This window comes from Colius striatus, chromosome 11 (genome assembly GCF_028858725.1).
Source record: "Colius striatus isolate bColStr4 chromosome 11, bColStr4.1.hap1, whole genome shotgun sequence".
Lineage (NCBI taxonomy): Eukaryota > Metazoa > Chordata > Aves > Coliiformes > Coliidae > Colius > Colius striatus.
The window spans coordinates 23,258,255-23,280,044 of record NC_084769.1 but is presented as its reverse complement, the minus strand read 5'-3'; the positions used below and the strand labels follow the sequence as shown (position 1 = coordinate 23,280,044).

The window sequence follows — 21,790 nt, the reverse complement described above, 5'->3', positions numbered from 1 at the left end:
GAGAAAGGATTTCTTGTTCTTTTTGCTGTTTTTTTTCTACTGATGGAGATGTGTACATGGCCTTGTTCTGGAAATATTTGGTGCAGTCAAGCAGCTTCTTGTATTCCATTGCCCTTCTGTGTTGACTTGCTGAGAAATTTGTACCCTAGGGCAGGTTGCAGCACGTTGCTGAGGACAGGTAGCAAATAATGAAGGGACGGTGCTTGAGATTGCAGTAATTTTGAATAACAATATCTATTGGGATTTTTCTTGCATTGCAAATGTTCAGAGCTCCACATATAGAGATGCAAGGCAGTTCAGACTTCTTTGTGTTCTTATGACAGTTCTGATTTTAATTTCTGATAGGGGTCTCTCTCATTGCAGTATTCTTGAAATTTGGCCCAACTGGATTACTAAAAATCTGTTAAAAATACTGGTGTTAGTATAACTTACTGTCCCATTTTCAGTTTAAAAAATTATTGGCCCTTTCATTATGTCATGGTTTAGGCTCATCTAGGAACAAAGGATCACAATTACGTCATGGTTTAGGCTCATCTAGGAATAAAGGATTACCATCAGCCAAAAGTACCAAAGGCCTTTGGAATGTCCTAAGGACAGGGAAGGCTCAGTTGCTGCTTATGGTCCTGGGCAAAACAGACAAGTCTGTTCATCTTGGGGAAGAAAACAAATTAATTTAATCCACCACCAACCAAAAACATAAAACCCCAAAACGTAACAAAGAGAAAGCAATAGAGTGAGACAATGATGAAGAGTACAACCAGCCCTTTAAGACCACCTTCGCCCCATCCCTCCCCTCTTCCCAGGCTCAGAGTCCTGATCCCACTGTCTTTATCTCCTTCCCCCCTGTACAGCTCAGCAGGGCAGGGAATGCGGGTTTCAATCAGTCTTTTCCTGATAGTTACTGCCATTTGTCTCTCCTCAAGGCAGAGAGGCTCTTCAGTGGTCCTCCCTACTCCAGCATGGTGTCCCTCACAGGCTGGGCAGCCCTGCGCGGGCCACTCCAAAGTGTGTTCTTCTCAAAGGCTGCAGCTCCTTCATCCCAAAGGCTGCAGCTCCTCTCGTCTCCTGTGTGGGTCTGTGCGGCCTGCAGGCTCTCCAGCACAGCCTGTGCCATGGCCACCTCCCCACACAGTCTCCTGCCCGTCCAGGCACTGCCATTGCCCTCCATGGGTTGCAGGGGCACAGCTGCTGTCTCACCACAGGTTGCAGAGGGGTCTCTGGTCCAGTGCTTCTCCTTCCTTCCTCCTTCTCTGACTGTGGTGTCCACATGGTCTCCTCCATCTTGTACCATTCCTCCACCTCCTCTTCTGGCTCAGATTTCCCTTTTTAAGTAGTGATGGCAGAGGTGCCAGACTGGCCCGGCCAGGCTGGAGTTGGGTCCACCTCAGAGCCAGGGGATATTTCGAAAACTGCTTATCAGGGACCAGCACTGCATTTCCCGTCCCCTGTTACCAAGCAAAAAGTGTCTCCATACAAACTCATGACACAATATCTCTGTTCCACCAGCTAGTGATCTTAACTGGCTTCAAAAGTAGTGATTTCCTCAGTGTAAATGGGTACCCCAAAGAAGACGTGGACAAACTAAGTAGGGTCCTACCTGATCACTCCTCCAAGGCTTGGACAGCTTCACGTGTTAACATTCCATTGTATAACGTGTCTGCTGTGAAGCTGAAGGGATCTCATCCTTCTCCTTTGTTGATGGAATGTTTGGTGTTTTTATACATAAGCCTTAGGAAAGCAAACCATGGCTATATAATCATTTATACATCAATTTGTTAGGAAAAATCAATGTCTTATGAAATACTAGGAAAGATAACTGGTCTCATTAGCTTTACTCAGAAACCTGTTGGTAACAAAATTGTACGACAGGGAGCTTGTCTTATGCAGGTTGAACTTCTCTGTCTCCAGTTGCCTTTGAAAGTAATCAAAATATGCCTCTCCAGAGATATTAAAAGAAGGTGAGATCTTGAACAAGTCAAAATAAGATAACAATAAAGGTATTATTCATTTTATCTCTTCAAAAAGAAGCAATACTAATGAGGAAAAAGACCCCTTTGGGTTTCAAGTTCAAAACTTACTTTGATTAGCAAGGACTGGAAGAGTTCATATGATTTTTTTTTTTTTTAAGAATTCAATGTCTTATTTTAATATTTTGTTAAGTATTTAATGGTTATTAGCTGTAGTCTCTGGTTAAACATATAAAAACCAGGGTTTCGTTTCATCTTGATTAATCTCGTGTCATCTTGATTAATGTCTTGAGTATTAATCTTTTCAGTTAAAAATTGTTGAAGCAGAAAAAAATGAATGGAAACTGAGTCGAGCCCAACTTCAGCAAAACTTAGATGAGAGCAAAGAGAAAATAAAAAAGTTAGAGACCTACTGGTTGGAGTCACAAAGTTTATGCAAAACGCTAAATGAGCATCTTAAAGAAAATCAAGAACAATATGATACTCTTGAAAAGAAATGGAACAAAGCCAAGAAACTGATTAAAGATTACCAACAAAAGTAAGTACTCCAAAATACCAGGTCTCTGTTATGTTTATTCTTGTTATGCTTTGTTTGTTACTGACAACAATAAGTACCTAGGGTTAGGATTTTTTTTCACTTTCCCAAGTGTTTAGGGAAGGAGTGGGAGATATGAGCCAAAATCTTCCAGACCTTAAGTCTCCAGCTTCTGGAAAGGTTCTCCAAAAATTTTGCAGCTTCTCTTGATTTTAAGCTTAGGAAAAGGGATTCAATATTCCAATAATATTTTTTTTAAAACAACTTAGTAGAGAAACTGTAATGCAACTATAGTTTTGGAAGGATTACATGAAATTTGGCATGAGGCATTTGGCAATACCTTTTGCTGTTTCTGAAAAACTCTATAGCTTTGAGCAACTTAGATATTCCAGATAGGATAGGCATCAAAGGATATATAATAAGAGCCAGATATATGTGATTTGGTCTTAGTTAGGAGCTATATCTTGTAGGGGGAGAAAAAATAAGAATTTGGTATATGTATCCAGCCTATCAAAATGGCAGCATTCAGTCTCCTAACAGGATTGGAGTTTTTAGTAGAGGTCTGCTTAATTAGATATAATTGTGTAAGGCTTGAGCACTGTAGTTGTACAGTCATGTCTGTTTGTTCTTATCTTCTCTCATCTTATCTAAACAAGAGCAAAATACTTGTAGAAGTGTCTTGATAAGACAGAACAGTTGCTTTTGATGGTTAATGTAAGCATATATTTCTCTTGTCCCAAATTTCTCCACTTAATACTTATTTTAAAGGCAGTTTGCATGATCTTTGATCTGTAATCAACATCCAAAAATGTTACTTTTCGCAGTAACTATTGTGCTGTTAGGTGAGCTTTTTAAAGATCTGCTTTCCCCTTTCCCAAGTTTATCCACATGGAAGTTGGAAAGTACATTAAGATGACAACGTGCTAGTTTCCATTTCCTGACTGTTTGGAAAATGCCCACTACTCCTTTGACTATCCCTGAAGTTTTTGCATGTTGTCTGGATGTTCTGTGCTTAATTTCTGGTTTTGTATGTTATTCCATCTGACTTGCAGGAAAAAGCAACTTTTATTTTCATTTCATTCTTGTAATCTTTGCTTCTTTTGTAAAACCTAGCCATTGCAATTTCTGTAGGATGAAAACAATAGAAACTTGCAATGCAATTTATTTTCCTACAAGGAATTTTACTGTGTGTACATGTATTACTGAGGAGGAAAGGTGTAATGGTTGGAGTTGTGCATATATTTTGTGGTTTTAAATATGTGTGTAACTTGCCACTTTGAAAAGCAGAGATATGGTTGTAACTTTGTGGGATGTTGCAATACATCCTTTTTTACGATCATATGTAGTTTCTTTTGAAGACAGTATAAGCATACAAGTACATGGGTCATTTTGTGACATTACAAGATAAAGGAATTAGTTATGTCTTACAGGCTGACTACATGATTTACTGACAGAATGCTTTGTAGTAAATGCAGTTGTGCATATTTCTATTATATATATTTTTCTACATTTCTGTATATTACTTTTTGATATATGTGTATATATTTCTTTCACCAGAGAAATAGAATTTATGAAAAAAGAAGATGATCATTCAAGGCTACTTGAAGAGAGAGACCAGAAACATGCTGAACAGCTAAAAATATACCAGGAAAAAGTAAAGCAGTATTATATTTTGAAAGAAACTTCTGCATTCTTGGAGAGTGTTATCTCACTTCTGAATTTTTATTCTTGCAGATTTCAGATCTTGAAAGTAAATTAAAAGTATATGAGAGAATGCCATATATGTTTGAGGGTGGCAGTTTATTGGAAGATGGCTGTCAAAGTCCAGGCCATTATATTGAACAGTCAAAGATAAGAGAGGAAAATGAAACAGAATCGATAGAAGAAAGACGAAATTCTTCAGATATGTTCATTACTGGTAAGTAGGTTGTAGGATCTTTCATTTGCATTTAACAAAAAATAGAAACAGTTATGTGTAGTATTTTTTTGTTATTAAAAGAAGTTAAGCATTTGCTGTTTACTACTGACTGAGTAAATGTTTGACCTGGGCCAGTGTGGGTATTAAATTGTGATTTACTCAAGAACTTGCTATGATTTTTTTTTTTTAATTTGTCTTGTAATTTTATGCCCAGAATGTTATAAAATACCAGATGATGGTTCAAAGGAGAAGTGGTAAATGATTATGTACATCGTAAATTCTGCCTTCAAGAACAAGGATAGGAAAGTACATTTTGGGGAAAGATTCTCATCTATTTGAAAATAAAATCCAGCTTTCAGGCCACTGTACAATTATATCTTGATATCTTTTTATTTAAGAAACTGAGTAGAAATACATTTCAAATTAATTAGAAACTGCTATCACAATATGTTAACTGTCACAATACCTTAAATTATTGTATTAGATAAAATAGTATTTTTGTATAATAATGATTAATGGGTAGAAAAATTCTGAATATTTTACTGGACAGTGGGTTGGAGAACTTGCCTACGTGTTTGTTCTTTTTTAAAATAAATATGTATTTGTTGCAGATTTCGATGCTTTTGTTGGGGATACTCCCAGATTAGACACCAGTGCCCACAAAGCAAAGGCTCAGCTTGCTTTAAAAGTAAAACGCCAGCCACCTTCTCGATCAAAGCTGAAAGAATCTCTTGGGGCTGGACAACAGACTGCAAATCTACAGGTACTGATATTGGTAAATAAGGATGCATTTGGGAGCCTGAATGTATATTCACTTTTATCTGTATTTGCAATTGGAAGTGCTGTTCACACTTCATTCAGACTGTGCCAAAGCATCGTATTTTTATGCTGTGTGAAGTGAAAAACCCTGTTAGGGTTCATACCACATATGTGATCTCTGATGTGTTCTGTGTGGCATGGTTAATTTGAAATTAGCAAAGAAGTATGCAGGCTTGTTGTATTCTACTGAACTGAAAGATTTTAGTATAGTAACTATGTTATATTGTGAAACATACTAATCTATTTTGTAATTCTTTCATCTGAAACAAGTAAAATACCGAATTTCTTCAAAAACGAAACACCTCTGAAATGCTTCATTATTCCATAAATAAATAAATATTTAAGTCAACAAAAAGTATACCAGTAAAATGTTCTAACACAATTTTGGAAAAAAATTGAAGAATTGAGGTGTGTATAGTTGGTATATGAGAGCCTGTCATAGTGGGAGAGATTTAACTTCTTCAGTTAGACTGAAAAGTGGTTATATTGGAATGGCCAAGAAGTACCAGAATGTTTCTGACTTGGCTACAGAAAGATGATTTGAGATGTGCAGAAAGATCTGTACAGAGATGGGTAAGGGAAAGCCTTTAAAATCAGCTTTGTGTCATTTAGATGGTATCTGCAAGTGATTAAGTTAAATTTTTCTGAACTGAGGAAGTTTGCATGTAGCAAAACATATCCTTACATGCTGGAAAAAGATCTGATAGTAAATGATTGTATGTCATGCTTATCATAAAATTACCTTTGAATTTGTTGAAGGATGAGGAATCGGAAGATACTGTTGTCACCAGAGAACTCTCCACTGCATACCTAACTAAGACCTTAGAAACAAGTGAAAAATTAACTCTCCCGCACCTGGACGGCCTAGATCGAAAGAGTGAAAAGCTTGAACAAATAGAAAGCACAGAAAGTCCTCTAGAGTCAAGTCCTTCTGCTTCCACACACTCTTCTCCAGTACACAAACCCAGCAATGAAAATAGCACAACCACCACTCATTCACCTCCTCCTGAAGAGATGACTCCAAATTCTCCTCAAGGATATTCCAAGAATGTTAAGCAAAGAGAAACAAAAGGGAAAGGGAAAGAATCCAAGGGTAAGTTTAATCCTTTAAGGTTAAAGTACTATGGGATTTAAATATAAATGAATAGTGAACAATAAACTATTTTGCAGGAAAAGGAAACTACTACAAAACTAATTACTTATTCTAAAACCATTTCTTAATTCTTCAAGAAAGTTTGAAATTAGCAAAAAAGCATGCAAGTTCAATGTATTCTATTTTTACTTTCTGAAAGATTTTGACAGAACAGTAGTATGCTCTGAAATACACTTAACTCCTTCTTCTTCAACTAGTTACCAAGTTTCTACAAACATTCAACATTTCTAAAATAATTTATAGCACTAAGAATTTAAAATATGCCTGCAAAATAAATGATTTTTCAGTTAAGCAGTTGAAGAAAGGAATAGGCTTAGGTCAGTTTGGTAAAAGCTTGAAACTACAAATCTAGAGGGTCTAAATGGTTGCCTAGGAATAAGCAAGAGGGGAGCTAAGTCATTAACTGTGGATAATCAGTAAGTTCCTAATGCACCTCTGCAAAACACTAACCTCGTAAGTGGCAATGTATTGACAGATTTCCCAATTCCCAGAAAAATTCATTGTTGGCTTTGTGCTTCCAGACATTATCCAGGTGTTTAAAGGACATGTATTCTGAATGTTATTGACTTACTGCATTATTCATCTTGATCTCTGTCCTGGTTTCAGCTGGGATAAGGTTAATTTTCTTCCTGGTGTCTGGCTGTGTTTTGGATTTATGACCAAAACAGCATTGATAACACAGGAGTGTTTTGGTTATCACTGAGCAGGGTTTGCATAGCATCAAGGCCCTTTCTGCTTCTCATCCTGCCCTGCCAGTTAGTGGGCTGAGGGAACATAAGAGGCTGGGAGGGAGCATGGCCAGGAGAGCTGACCCCAACTGGACAAAGGGCTAGTCCATGACAGTACAGAAACTGAGGGAGCTGGCACAGAGGGGTGGATCGCTGCTCAGGCATCGGTCAGTGAGTGGGGAGCCGTTAAATTGGGCATCACTTAGAGGTCTGTCTTTCTTTTTTTATTTCTCTCGTTAATATTCCTTGTCATTACAAATATTACTACTATATATTTTGTTTTGGGATTTTTTTTTTTCATTTTAATTAGTAAACTGTTCTTGTCTCAACTTGTGAGTTTTTTCCTCCTTATCCCACTGTTGGGAGGAGAAAACAAGTAGCTGCATGGTGCTTAGTTAGCGGCTGGGGTTAAACCACACCACCTTCTTAGGATATTTCTCACTAGAAAAAGGTTTAAAGTATTGTAGTCAGCCTAGTCACTACTAGGCATCGTTTGATAGAAATATTTCGCTTTTCTTTCTTATGAATAATTGAAAAAGAGATCTGATAAAATATTTTCAACGTTTGATATTTCCTGTAGTCAACTAGCACAATATACAAAGGTACATTATACTTGCTGTCTTTTCTATATGTCTCAGACAAAAGCTGTCGTGTATCAGTGTGTATTTTTACCTATTGTGCTGTGTTTTGGAAATTACCTCTCCTTAACATATTACTTTAACATATTACCTCTGGAGAGAGAGGCAGAAACAAACGTCACTATTGAAATTAATTATTCTGATTTTGTATTTGACAGGAAAAATAATGAGTTTAAGGGGTGGTTATAATTCACTGGATGTCACATGTTTAAGAAGAGTGGTTAGCTAATTAAAGTTTGGATGTTGGTCAGAATATGCCAAATAAAAAGGAGGGGGGTGAACCCTGACTATTCAGCATATAAACTTTGAGATAACCATTGTATGTTTCAAGAATTATTAGCTGATGGTATGGTGGGGAATTGTACTCAGTTTTGTGTAGTGAACATGATTTTTTTGTTTATTTTTGTTTTTTCCTTGAAGGCATCTGTGTACCTCATGTCAGGAGTTTTTTTCAAGGCAGAGCTTAAAATTGTCTCACATGCTGCATCTCTTTCATAGGCAGCTTAGTTACCAAACACCAGATTTGCAATATGAAGTGTATTTAAATTATTAAATTCTCAGGCTGCTAAATTACTGGGTTTTTAAACCAAAGAGTGGTCAGGATTTGCAGTGATCTGTCACAATTCATTGACAAGAGGTAGTTTGTCACTTAATTTCACTAAATTATGGAGCAGTTGGAATTGAACGTGCTCCCTCTGGTGAAAAATTGGGTCCTTGCAGGTTGAATTCCAGTTTTGAAAATACCAGTCTTGGAGACACTACCAAGTCCCAATTATTGCTTTAGAATAGTCACAGTTTCTATGCTATTTCCAGAAAACTCATTAGAATCTCTGTGCTCTCCAGGTACTGGGTATCATCTTGGTTAGGCACATTTTCTGTAGCTAGTAGCTTACATACATAGCCTGTGTTCCAAGTGGCTAGCCTGGACTAGCTACTGAACCAGAAAAAATGGCGAAAGGAATATCTTGTACTTAATAAAAAAGACAATTAAATACAGTACTTGCTCAACTGTTGCTTTAAAAATTAGTTTCATTAGTGCATCTTTTACTGATTATCTAGTTGGTGTATTTTGGAGTTGATATTTTGCAAAAGAAAGAGGTTCTTTTTTCTGTACCTATCTTAAACTATCTTTTGTTTGTAACTAATTGAAGCAAAATACTGTGATAATTTTCTCTTTCTGTAGACAATATAGAATTACTGCTTATTAAAAGCCATATTTTTGATCACTAATAAACAATTGTTGTGTTGCCATTTTTCAATGGTACAGCAGAGCCAGAATGATGGGAAGATGCCATAGAGAGTAATAATTTACATTGACGTGGCTGAATTTTAACACTGGTGAATTTTTAACAAGGTGAATTTTAACACTGTTACTCAGGTTTTAGTATCCTATTTACGTAAAAGCATCATCATAAGTACTTGAAACTTGCAATTTTTAGAATAATATTTTTATTTTTCACCCTTCTATCAAAAGCAGAAGAAAAGAAAAATGAAGACAGGTCAGTAGAAACAAATGAAGGAACATCAGCAGGGAAGTCCAGAAGGAGATTTCCAGATTTTGGGTAAGATTTTACTTGTGTTCATTTGGAAAGAAATGTTTTTCAGTTCTACTTTTGCAGAATATCATCTTCTCTTTAAAAAATGTTGAGCAAATCCAATAATGCCACTGGACAGAGTCTTTTTCATCTTGAATTTGTAGTGTTGCATTAGTATTTCCACTACATGTTTGTTTTATCTGTACTTTTTTCCCCTCAAAGAATTTCTTGAGGTTCTTCAGTTTTTCCTGAATACACAGTTTCATATTGCAAATCCAGATATGCCAAGATATTGTTGGAGCCTAGCTCTAATGTTACATCCTGCTGGCATTAAACCTAAAATAGATCCCTGTGTTGCGTTTATTCTTCCTATAGTAAAGGTGTCATTACACAGGGCTTGGCTGTGGTAGCTGTGGACTTCTGAATTTTATTTAGAAGATGATATTACAAATGAATAAATAAAAAATGTAAGCTGCATATTACCTGGAAATGCAATATGGTAACTGAACTCTGGGGATTTGAGAGAAGCATTGCCACATTTCACAATAAGCCTTTCTCCTTTGCAGTCAGGTATAGAGCTTGTTGAAGCCAGCTAACATCAGAGCCTCAGACTGGTACTGCCACAAATAAACCACAATATTGAACTTAAAAATTATAACTTATTTCACAGACAGAGAATGTAGTTAGCGACTGACTTCAAGTCACTCTGCATAAAGCTGTGTTCGTTCTCTGGCTTTTATCCACTGTACGCTGAGTTTCTTTGGGCATTTTCTGCATTTATTGTGTGTCATCTTTGGACATTCTGTCCTGGTTCTTAAAAATGAAAGGCAGTACTTTTTTAATTGTACGCATAATCTGCAAAATCATGCTCTGTATAGCAACATAAATATTGCTTTTTGTAACTGCTGAAATCAAAATTAAAAACTAGCTTGCTGATGAAAAAGTCACACTGTAATGTCGGTGCTTTATGAAAATTTTGTTTTTTCACTTCAGTGGATTAAGAAAATCTGGAGGCAAGGGCAAGAAACAAGAGAAAGAAAATGTAAGAAGTTCTTTGGATAGCAGGTAGTTGTTTTGTTTGTTTAACCCATACATGCTGCATCCTAACATTTTTAACACATTTCTTTAAAGCTAGAAGTACTGTTTGACCTTTAGGTACATTCAGGTATAGCAGTGGTAAAATTCTGTGAAGATTAATTAATGACATGGAGATGAGCTTCTAACCTCATGAAATAAGAAAAATAAGAATAATATGGAACAGTAGTTCAGCAGGATTACATTTTAAAGTGACTCATAAGATTACAACATTGTACCCTATCTTAAATATAAAAGCTTTATTTTGCTTCAGAAGATGAATATTGAGTAAATTAAATTAGCAAATTATTTGAAATTTGTTGTATGAGATAACTGCAAAAGCTCTTACATTTGCTTTGTTTGATAAATTATTTTGCATGGATGTTTAAAGGCAAATATCAGTTTCAATTTTAAATATCAATTTTACGGTGAAAATGGGTAAAAATCAGTGGTGTGTGTTTTGAGTTTGTTATTTTGTTGGGGGTGGGGGGTTGCGTTGGGGGCGGGGGTTGCATTTGGGGGGTGGGGTGGTGGTTTTTGTTGTCGTTTAAACACAATTGTATCTACTTATTTCAGAGGTTCCCGGGAACTCTTGGATGACTCTGGCAACAATCTATCTGCATCAGATTCAGATTCCCCTGTTCCTACTTGCATGCCTTTCTCTTGGTTTGGTGACAGCCACAAAGAACCTCAGATTTCTAGCAGCAGCCTGCATGTTACTCAGAGCGGACAGGACAGTTGTGAACACAATCAAGAGAAGAACAGAAGCAAGGTAAAGATTACTAATTTGTGCTTTGCATATTTAAACATTGCATCTTGATAAAGTAAAAACATTGGTACTTAGTATGTGGAAGCTTGATGACTTAGTCATCATCTCTTAGAAACACTGATGAAGCTTGAGACTTGCAGCCCTCACAAGTAGAAACTGTGTGAGTGTTCCCATTCCCTCCTGTTTAGTTGAAGCATTAGTAGACGCTATTCAGGCTGAAGCAGCATCACAGAGTATACTTTTGCACTGATTATAATGTTAAAAATAATACTAGCTTTAGGACAGTATAGTTTTAAAAGCCAAATCTATTTCACTATCTAATACAGTCCAATATTCGGAGGAAGTGTACATAAGTAGATGTCAACTTCCCAGGCAGTTGGCCAGCCAGTTCCTAGCCCTACTAATATGTAGGAGTGAAGTACCAGACAGGTGGATGAAGGTAAATCCTGGCTTTCATAAATGAATTCAGTATTGAAAACTAAGACACACCTCAGTAGAACACTCTTCTAGAAAACTGCTTCTGAGTAACTGATAACATTCTAATAATTTAAAGCTTTTTAATCAGATTTCAAGAGCATGGCTACATACTTCAATCTGAAACCATAAAGTTACCATATTTACAGTTTAAACGATTTAAAAGAAGTGGTTGTTAAAAGCAAGTTTAATGTGTACACTGTCTAAATACTTTAAAAACTTTTTCAATGTAAGACTAACAGTCTTAGTAACTCATTTTCATTCTTTTTTCCCCTGGATTTTGTCAGATTTAAAATTGTAAGCTGTTTGAGTAACCTCATGAACTAGGTTTATTCTTGCATTTTACACTTTCTTCACTTTGGTTGTCTAAAATACCCTTTCACTTCTTCCTTTTCTTTTGTGTTATTAGCAAGAAATGAGTTATAAATATAGAAGAGAAGCTTGTTATAGTCCATGAAGTTACTGATATTTTGCATAGATGGCAGATAACAACTTGTCTTCCCATGTTTCCAGACATTGATTGCACTCAAATGCTGTTACAATACACTTTTTTAATTACCTTCTGGTTTTTTTAGTGTGAATTTAGGGTTCCTGTGATAGAAGTATGCTGTCAACATATATAGTTTGTAAAAAATATCAAAAGTGTTTTTAGAAGCACACAATCCCTTACTGTATTACAGGAATTGAGGAAAAGTAGTACCTTTTTAATCTGTGAGTTGGAACGACACTTTACTGCCCCGTGTGTGTCATTCTTGTGTAGTTAACGCTCCTGCCTTGTTTGCTGCTGCTGAAGTATGCAATGGCCAAAAGACTTTTCTGTGAATAACCCAAGAATCTTGGGACTGCAAGATCCATGTTGAAGGGAATATACACTCTGGCAAAAATTTTTATTAAATAGAAGGGCGTGGTTGGTCTCTACAAGCTGTAGCAGAGTTAATAAGAGATGTTTTCTGTATAGGTAAACATTTGAGTGATTTTAAGTTTCAAAGTCATTAGTTCAGGAGAACCTATTTGTCCACCCTTTATTCCTTTCTGTCTGTTTCAGATCATTTTTCTGAGCATAGTGAAAGTTCCATTGCTGTGTATCTACTATAAGTACCCATAATGTGCTTAAGCACCCTGTGAGGTGTTTATATAGATATTGATTTTTGCAATAAAAAAGGTTCAGGTCTTAATAGATTGGGGACTGTCTTCCTTTCCACATTGCCCTGAAATGCCTTCTCATTATTTTATACTATATTTAAGTTGATTATCGCTTCAACTTTCCAGCTGGTTTATTGCCTACTGTTTCTTTCTCATGCTCCAGTATGTAATCGTGCTGCTTGCTGCTCATTTCTTTTCCTTAGTGCCAGTTGCAAACCAGCAGCTGGAAGAATACACAAGTTTTAAGCTATGTTCCTGCTTTGTAAAGTCATGAAAAGCTGACTCTGTCAAAGGACAGATTCTCATATATTAGTTGATCCTATAATCATACTCAGCCTCTCTGAAGTCAGGCTGGTTTTACTTTGCAGTGTTTGAGGTCTTTTATATAGATGGTAATGTGATAGTAGCTACTGCTTGGAATGACTAATCTTTGTAAATCTTGACCTGTAGTTAATAATTAAGGTTGCATTCCAGTAACAACTCTTTGTCTCGTAAAACTTGCTATGAAAAGACATTAAAACTGAGAAAGAAATGCACTTGACCACTCAGCAGTGAGTCTTGTTACTAAACAACGTAACAGCAGGGACAAAAACATCGTACCAGAATTTAAGGAAAGAATACTCCTTTTTTTTTTTTTAAGTTAACTTGATAATATTTATTGCTTGTATGTCTGTAGTATCCCATATGATGAGGTAAAAGCATTTCTTAAAAGTGGAGGTCAAAGCAGAAACCCTGAAATAAGTTTTGTCATGTAAAAATCTCCCAACTGTTGTACTGAGACTTTTTAAATATCAATGGTGTAAGGAATGTGGTTATATTTTAACTGTTTCCTGTTTCTGAAAAATTTCTCATAAAAAAAGCTTTTCTTTTGTCAAAATACTGAAGTTTAGTCTTAAATTTACAATCTGGTGAAATAATGAATCAACTTCATGTTGCTTATAAGAACTAGAAATACAAGAACGAAAAGTTCTGTGCTCTGAGTGTTTGCAAACTGTCTCCTTACATAATCTGCCCTTTGATTTAGTGCCATTCTCTGATACAATACAAACACATACATCCTCTTCATATTCAGTATTTTTCCAGAGCATTATTTAGTTTCTGTAAGCTGATATCTAGTGTTTAATTTTCACTGCAAGGAGGAATACCTGTGGTGTAAACTGTTTATATCATAGTACCTTAAATATTAGGAAGCATATCTGTAAAACCTCTTCTATCCAAATTCTGTGCTCTTCAAGAATCAAGAATATCTTTGCAACTGGCTCTAAATCCTTAAAAGTTAATTATTACTTCTTTAAACCTAATGGGAGCAGAGGGAGAAAACATTACAACTGGTGCTGAGATGCTTTACTTTTGGCTATGTTTTCTTCATATTTTTCCTAAGGTCTCATTAAATATCAGCCTGTCTTTTTTACAGTTCTATTCCTGAATTGTTCTCGTTTGCTCTGTAAAGATAGAAAAAAATTAACTGAGCTAAAATAAAAATTCCTAAATAGATTTAAGTGGTTGGACAAAGTATTCTGTTGTTTTTGGTAATGCTTCTTAGATCTAAAAGACTGAAGAAGTCCCTAAAATACATAATTAATAAAATAATCTACATGGTAAATAGAACACCAGTCACGTACACTACCATTCTCCATGGAAAGGTAGCAGGAAAAGAAAACTGAAGTTATGGTTTTGGGGTTTTTGTTTATTGTGTTGTGGTGGTAGTGGGTTTTTTCTTGGGTTTTTTGGTTTTCTTTACTTTTTTCTTCCTTTTTTTAAGAAGGAGAATGCATATCAGTAACTTGGAGTAAAAGGAAGTGCAAAGATCAAGTATCCACCCCCAAAACAAAATTAGAATAATCTTGAAAATTTTGAGTTTGGGTTAAACTGAAATGAGAACACAAATACAGAAGTGCTTAATGAAGACAAATGCAAAAATATAATTCTCTTACAGGAGCATAAGTCACCAAAGAAAAATTTGTTTAACATCCAACTTAATTTAGGATCTCAGATTATTTCTGCATATAGGGAAATGAAATGGCATCCTTACAAAGTACAGTTAGTTGATTAGAGACAGAGAAAAACGAAGAAAATAAGGATAAATGCTCACTGTAAGTAACAAAGACTAGTGCTGAGAAATAAATTTTAGAAAGGCAATAGTAAGAGGCATGCTTTTGGCAGAGTTATTTTTCACTCTTTACTTTCACTCTTTTACTTATTTTACTTTGTTGCATTTTTTTTTAATTAGTAGCAGTTCATTAATTTATCGAAGGAATTGTAAAAAAAAAATTGTAATTATTTTCTATTTTGAAAACAATTTCCCTGTCAAACTGCATAATTACTGTAGATTTACAGTGTTAAACCAATTTTTTGTAAAGACATGAGTAATTGTTTCACTTCTAAAACGCTCACCTTTGTTATAGTGTTTTTACACTGTTTGATACTTCATCTATAAAGATTTTAGCTTGACACAGTCCACTTATTATAAAAATTATTCTAAAGATGTGTATATATAAAGATATAGATATATAGATACAGAGATACATATATATACCACATCTATGTGGTATTTTTCATATCAAGATAACTTTCAGATTCTGTGCCTCAAATGCAGACACCTCAAAACTGAATCATAGAGTTGTTTGATTTAGAAAGGGACTTTTAGAGGTCATCTAGTCCAACACTGCGATAAGCGATAACATCAGCTAGATCAGGTTGCTCAGAGCCTTTGTCCAACTTGACCTTGCATGTTTCCAGGGATGAGGCATCTACCACCTCTCTGGGAAACTTGTTCTGGTATTTCACCTCCCTCATCAAAACTGTTAAAAGGAACAGCAATACAATACAGTGTCTCAAATCAGAATTTAAAGTTTAGGGGAAGTTTGGCATTATGCAGGTTTTGTATTCTCTATTCATTAACTAATTTGAATGCTCATCTGCAAGCTGCTGAAAGCCCCCTGATAATCCAATTCTCAATGTATGTCAGGCAAAGACAGACTATTTGTTTCTGTAGTGGACAACTAGGAAGTCTAAACCTAGTTCTGATTGTCAGAAACTTTGGAAATTAGGGAGGCACTTCTGTGCCACGTGAGTCCTAATGGTCATAAACAATTAGGACCGATTTTCATCTTGTCAACAGAACAGAACCTTCTGAAGCCCGTTCATAGTGGTCTTGTAGGTTTCTGTTGAACAAATTCAGCATAAATAATTCTACCAAATTAATCTTAAATTGCTTCTTCCCAAGTGTCCTATGCCTGCTGAAAAATAACTGTGTATTTATTTCCTTGTGTACTTTAACATTGTTTTGGATTATGACTGATTTTTCACACAAGGTACTCTTATGGGGGACATTACTTTAAATTTGTTCTTGTGTTTTCAAATTTGGAAGTTTAACCAAAAACAAGTGAGATGTTTGATGTAGTGTGTGTATTTCATATGTGATCTAAAGATAACTGAAAAAAAAACTTATAACTATACCATAAGTAGTATTTTTTTTTTACCAAAAATCTAAATTACTAGAATGTCACCTTATGACCTGCTTTTCCAAAGAGTGAGTTAATAAAACATTATTTCCACTTGTTTGCAGAGTAGAATTGAAAGTTGTGAACTTTCAGGGTTAGTGACAGAGCCAAATCTGTCAGGTCGTTCACACACTTTAACCTTCTCTTCAAATGAGGTGAGTTTCAAAGTGTGTATATGTGTCTTGTTGATGTTGTTGTTCACACTACAGCATGTTTAATAGAAACAGATTTGTGAAATGTGAAACTAGGTTGTTGTTTCCATATTTGAATGTTGAAAAGCAATGTGAAGAATCTTAAGCTGTTACAGAACTAAGGACACAGACTAGATGATGCCCTATCAGCCTCGGTGTTCTGACCTCAGTTATATCGTAAAAATTGGAATGAACTCTGTCTGATTAAATTTTGGGGTTTAATTTTAAATATAATGCCTTTCTATTCCAATAATTGAAAGCAATTTCCTGGGTGAATGAAAACTGCCAAGTTTTTGACCTTACCTTCATATCTGTGCAGGTTTGTTTTACCATAAAGTTTAATCTAAATAAAACCAAACAAAATAATAAGGTAAAAAAAGCAGACTATAGTGCTTCTGATATGTAGGTAGAAACTACATACATGAAAGTCAGTGTTCATTCCCCTGGAAAACTTAACTCCTTTGGCTGCAGCTGAAGCCTGAAGGTACTTTGATAACTTTCTGAGATACTCATAGAATGGTAGAGGTTGGAAGGGTCCTTTAGAGATCATCTAGTCCAACCCCCCTGGAGAAGCAGGTCCGCCTAGGTCAGGTTGCACAGGAACATGTACAGGTGGGTTTTGAAGACCTCCAGAGAAGGAGACTCCACATCCTCCCTGGGCAGCCTGTGCCAGGGATCCCTCACCCTCATAGTAAAATAGTTTTTCCTAATGTTAAAATGGAACTTTTTGTGTTTCAGCTTCTTTCCATTACCCTTTATCTTGTCACTAGATAGAAAAAAGGGATGTCCCAACCTCCTGACACCCACCATTTAGATATTTGTGAATATTAATAAGATCCCCTCTCAGTTTCCTCTTCTCTAGACTAAACAGCCCCAGTTCCCACAGCCTTTCCTCATAAGGAAGATTTAGTCCCCTGATCATCTTGATGTCCCTGCACTGAACTCTCTCCAGAAGTTCTCTGTCCCTCTTGAGCTGGGGAGCCCAGAACTGGACACAGTACTCCAGATGAGGCCTCACCAGGGCAGAGTAGAGGGGTATATTGTCTCATTTGGTGTTTGACAGTCCAGTGTCTTTATAGTCCTTTAGAGACTAGGAGGAATCATTAAAAGCTGAACACAGTCGTCTTCCAGAGACGAGTTACAGGGCTTGCCAAGCCTACTGTGATAACATTTGAAGGAAAAAATAGTGGCTCATGAATATGGGGGTTTTTTATTAGTTATCTTAAACCAGGCTTTGATGAAAATCTTAAAAGTGTTCCAGTAATATCTAGAAAGTCATAACAGTCTTACAAACAATGTTATAAATATGAAGCCATTAATATAAAAATCTGGGGTGTAAAAAACCATATAACTACTTGACAGGTTTCAGTAGTGGATTAATTTCTTGCAGATTTTTGTCAGACATGATAGTCAGGTCTAATGAAAACCAAAGGAACTCCAGCTAATATCTATCATTGCAAGTGTTCCCTGCAATTTTTTGAATAGAGTGGTTCATTAATAGACTGGTGCATTTCTAAAACTTTCAAGAAAATGTAAGTCCTGTTGAATATTGTTCTGGGATCCCTGTTAAAATCTTAAGTAAACTTCTGGTTCTAAAACTCAAAGTTGGCTATTACTAATTGTGCCTGTGTAAAGTGTAGTGTTCTTTCTAGTTCATATGTTGTCTCTACGTATGACCAATGAAAGGTGTTTGTACCTTTTCAGTAATTATGCTGTTTATCAGGATCTCTTCTGAGGGTAGTGATAAACCCTGAGGTGGTTTCTCTTCTGCAAGCAGCATGTGTGAAGAAAAATAGGTAATTCTGTCCTTGAGGGTTTTTAATTAGCAGTACAATGCATTGAGCTCTAGGAAAAAAATAAGTAACCAATCTTACAGGAATTTTGGATGTTTCAAATCTTTAAGCCCTTCACAAATAGTTTTTCTACCAGGTGCTAGTTGTTTGAAAGGGTTCATAAATATCCAGCAGGAATCACACTAGTCCATGTAACAACCCTGGCTTTCAAAGGAATGGGCTACTGCATGCTGCCCTACAAATCCTGGAATTGTTAGTGAACAGGAGTTGGAAACACCCCTTAGAAATACAGATGGGAGCAGTGCTGAAGAGTCTGCCTCTAGCAGCCAGCTAGTTACAGCAAAGGCACCTCCACTCACAGGTGGTTAGCAAGTTAGCTAGTCACCTCTCCTACCCTGTTAAATGGTGTGATGGCATTAGGTTTTGTATTTTTATCTTTAGAGCCTTCAGTATTTCTGTACTTTCTTTCTGAGTCACCTGTGTTTCTATGCAGGGGCACATGGTTTTCTCATGCTTCTATATCATTGAAGTAGGTCTGAATTTGCAGTTGATCTTGTGTGTGTATGTGGTGGCCATTTTGAGGACTCTAAATCTGATGTACAGACAGCTTGAGACAGTCCTTCTGCCTCTGGAAGGACAGTAAACAATGGGAAATTATGTAATGACCAATAAGCATTACTCAAAAATCAGTGTTCTGCAGCTTACTCTTCCACTCTTTTCACTTTCCTATTCATATTCTGAAAAAAATCCAGTTACATGTGTGTGTTTTCCCTTGTGCAGTAGTGAAAAAAATCCATTTATACAAATTAAGTATCTTTTTCACTTCCACTTCTATGAGGAGATAATGTCTAAATGTTTTAACACAGATTCAGTTTTTAGTACAACTACTTCTGGTTTTAGGGTTGTGTCTTTAAGAAGTAGGAGAGGTTTATTAGCTGATGATGCTGAAAGCCTAGACTAGAATTAGTAGGTCAGTCTGGAGGATGACTCCATGGTACAGTATATTAGCTGCTCTAATCCATGCTGCTTGGAGGAACTGGTGCAGAAAAGTCCCTGAGATTCTGTCAGGGGACTGCATTCCGCTGGTGAGACAGACAGATCAATAGATATACACACACCCCCTAAAGGGTAAAAGTAGATATATTTTAAAAATACCTGGCAAATATATATTTTAGTATTTCTTGCTGCTGATAAGCCATGCACAACTCTTGACATACACGTCAAACTTGTAAAAAGTTTTCCCTGTTCTCTGTGTATTATACATGAACACTTGCTATGAGAAAAAAAGTTGCCAATATATATAGTTTGTATTAAAATAGCTCATTGAAGAGTACTGTTATCTGAAATTATTTAAAATAAATGGGCACTTTGAAATTATTTTAACTTTTACAAAATCTGCTTCCTCTGCTCAGTAGTTTGAACGGAAAACTCACTGTGCCCCAGATGTCTTCATAGAGATGTTGTATAGAACACTTAAAGCAAAACCTTTTCTAGAGCCCTGTGCTGGTATTTTGTGAAAGTTGCTGTTCTTTTGCACATCAGGAGGGTGGATATGTTCGTACTCATTCTGTTTACATAAGCATTTTAATTTGGATTAGGAGTTCATTTGTGAAGTTAATCTCCTGATTGCCCCCACATACTTTGATTTATCTGGGAAATCAAATCAGATGTGCTCCAACAATGATCCTGGTGCATTCCAGCTGCTAGCGGTCATCGAATCTGTGTGATCAGACCAGAGCTGTTTGGAAGTGACAACAGCTTACAGTATGGATTTTAAGACCACAGCACAAACTGTTCTGCTCTTCAGACTTGTTCCTATTTATCTACATTGCTTCCTAAATGTAACCACTGTCCTTTGTTTCACAGACCATGGAAGGCAAAACCGTATTTAATTTCCTGTAGTCCTCTGATACATCAGAGGTTTAAAACTGGACTTTTTTCACCTCAGACCTGTCTTCCATTGCATTTACAGATCTAGTTTACTATATGATCAGACTGTGTGATAAGGCCTACGTCTCACTATCTTTATGGAGTCATCAGAATTGGTTTGTTCCATTTAATCAACTCCCCCAAATTTTCTGCTAAGATAGTCAGATTTTGTGAGATCTTTCTGGTTGGGAGCTGCAGTTGTTCACCTAAAATTTACAGGGTCACGTATCAAATCCATCACTAGAAAGACACTTATTTCCATATTTTCTGTTTACAAACAACATGTGTAAGGCTCACTGGAAAACGTGGGCATACTTTCTACTGGTTTGCAGATGCCTTTGATAAGTAGTGGAAGCTGCCTTGTGGAGGAGTCTACAAGTCTAACGCGGCCTATACTCAATCATGACCTAGTGAGAAATCACTTTGGATAGTTAAAATAGCTTCATGTAACCCTGATGTTACTAATTCAAGTATTGCACTACACTTCCTTCTGTACAGACATGGAGCTGTCTTGTGTAACGTTTCTTTTGTGATGAAGTGATGGAGTGCTTCAGGACAAACAGCAGTACCTTTTTCCCTTCAGAAGCCAACTGAAATTGAAGCAGGGAGCTTCAAAAGCTCTGAGTTGGCAAAATGTATTTTCAGTGCATGGCTACAAGCTCTTACGTTTCCGAAATGGTTGTCTACTAGGCAAACCCTTTATAATGTTGTGATGATGGCATTAGATGAGGGAATAAACAGTCTTCTCCTTTTAGAAATGCACCAAATTTAGTAAAACTACCTGGAACAATCACCAGACTTACTGACTGCTAGAATTGCTTTTATGCTGAATTTTCTCCACCTAACAATAATCAGTAATACATTTAAAGTGCTACTTGATTCTTCTTGATGCTGTATAGGCAGTATCTAACTTAAGGATTTTCAGCTACCTTAACTGACTGAGGAAGCCTGTTCATTGTTAAGGCCCATCAAATTTAAGCGAATGCTTCTCTCTGACTCCATTGTGTTAAATGTGGTAGTGTCCTTCTGTTTATCACAGGCTCCTAGGCAAAACTGACTGTAAACTGTGATCTCAAGAACATCAGTCCTTCTGGAGCTAGAGTACGTTTAAAAATGTGTTTTGTTAATTAAACTCACTTGGTAACTGAATTTCAACATGTAGTCAACAACGTTGCTTACGGTGACTTTTCTCAATTGGATAGGCATTAGATGATGAATTTACAACAACAGGAAAGCAAAATCAATGGCACAGTAGACCTATTTCTGAATGGACCACCCAGCAAGTATGCCACTGGTTAATGGGAATGAATATGGAGCAGTATATTACAGAGTTCACAGCTATGAACATAGATGGACAGCAATTAATGCAGCTCGACAGTGACAAGTTAAAGGTATGTGAATAGGATAGATTTTTAACTGTATAAATGTCACTGTTATTCCAACACGGTTTTTTAATTGACAAAATCTGCTTTCATGACTTTTTAAAGCATAGAGCTTGTTTTTTAAATACTTAGAGACTAAACGAATAAGAACTTAGTAGTTGATTATATAATTAAAGACAAAAGTTATTTTAGTCAGAAGAAATACTAAGTATTTATTTGTTTGGCATCTTGGGGAAATC

The 21,790-nt window shown here is 36.2% G+C and overlaps 1 protein-coding gene across 5 annotated transcripts in view; it reads left to right on the top strand.

The window, feature by feature from the left end:
• LOC104559045 (neurabin-1-like) overlaps positions 1–21,790 on the top strand; it is a 42,412-nt gene that overhangs the window by 18,047 nt on the left and 2,575 nt on the right. For 2 of the 5 annotated variants that reach the window (XM_062005121.1, XM_062005122.1), the window contains exons 9-18: positions 2,276–2,505; positions 4,060–4,156; positions 4,237–4,420; positions 5,032–5,183; positions 5,999–6,332; positions 9,233–9,320; positions 10,287–10,358; positions 10,944–11,139; positions 16,322–16,411; positions 21,372–21,560. In XM_062005121.1, coding sequence (XP_061861105.1) covers positions 2,276–2,505; positions 4,060–4,156; positions 4,237–4,420; positions 5,032–5,183; positions 5,999–6,332; positions 9,233–9,320; positions 10,287–10,358; positions 10,944–11,139; positions 16,322–16,411; positions 21,372–21,560 — 1,632 coding nt within the window. The remainder of the gene's footprint in view (positions 1–2,275; positions 2,506–4,059; positions 4,157–4,236; positions 4,421–5,031; positions 5,184–5,998; positions 6,333–9,232; positions 9,321–10,286; positions 10,359–10,943; positions 11,140–16,321; positions 16,412–21,371; positions 21,561–21,790) is intronic. The other 3 variants (XM_062005123.1, XM_062005125.1, XM_062005124.1) reach the window with 3 other exon arrangements.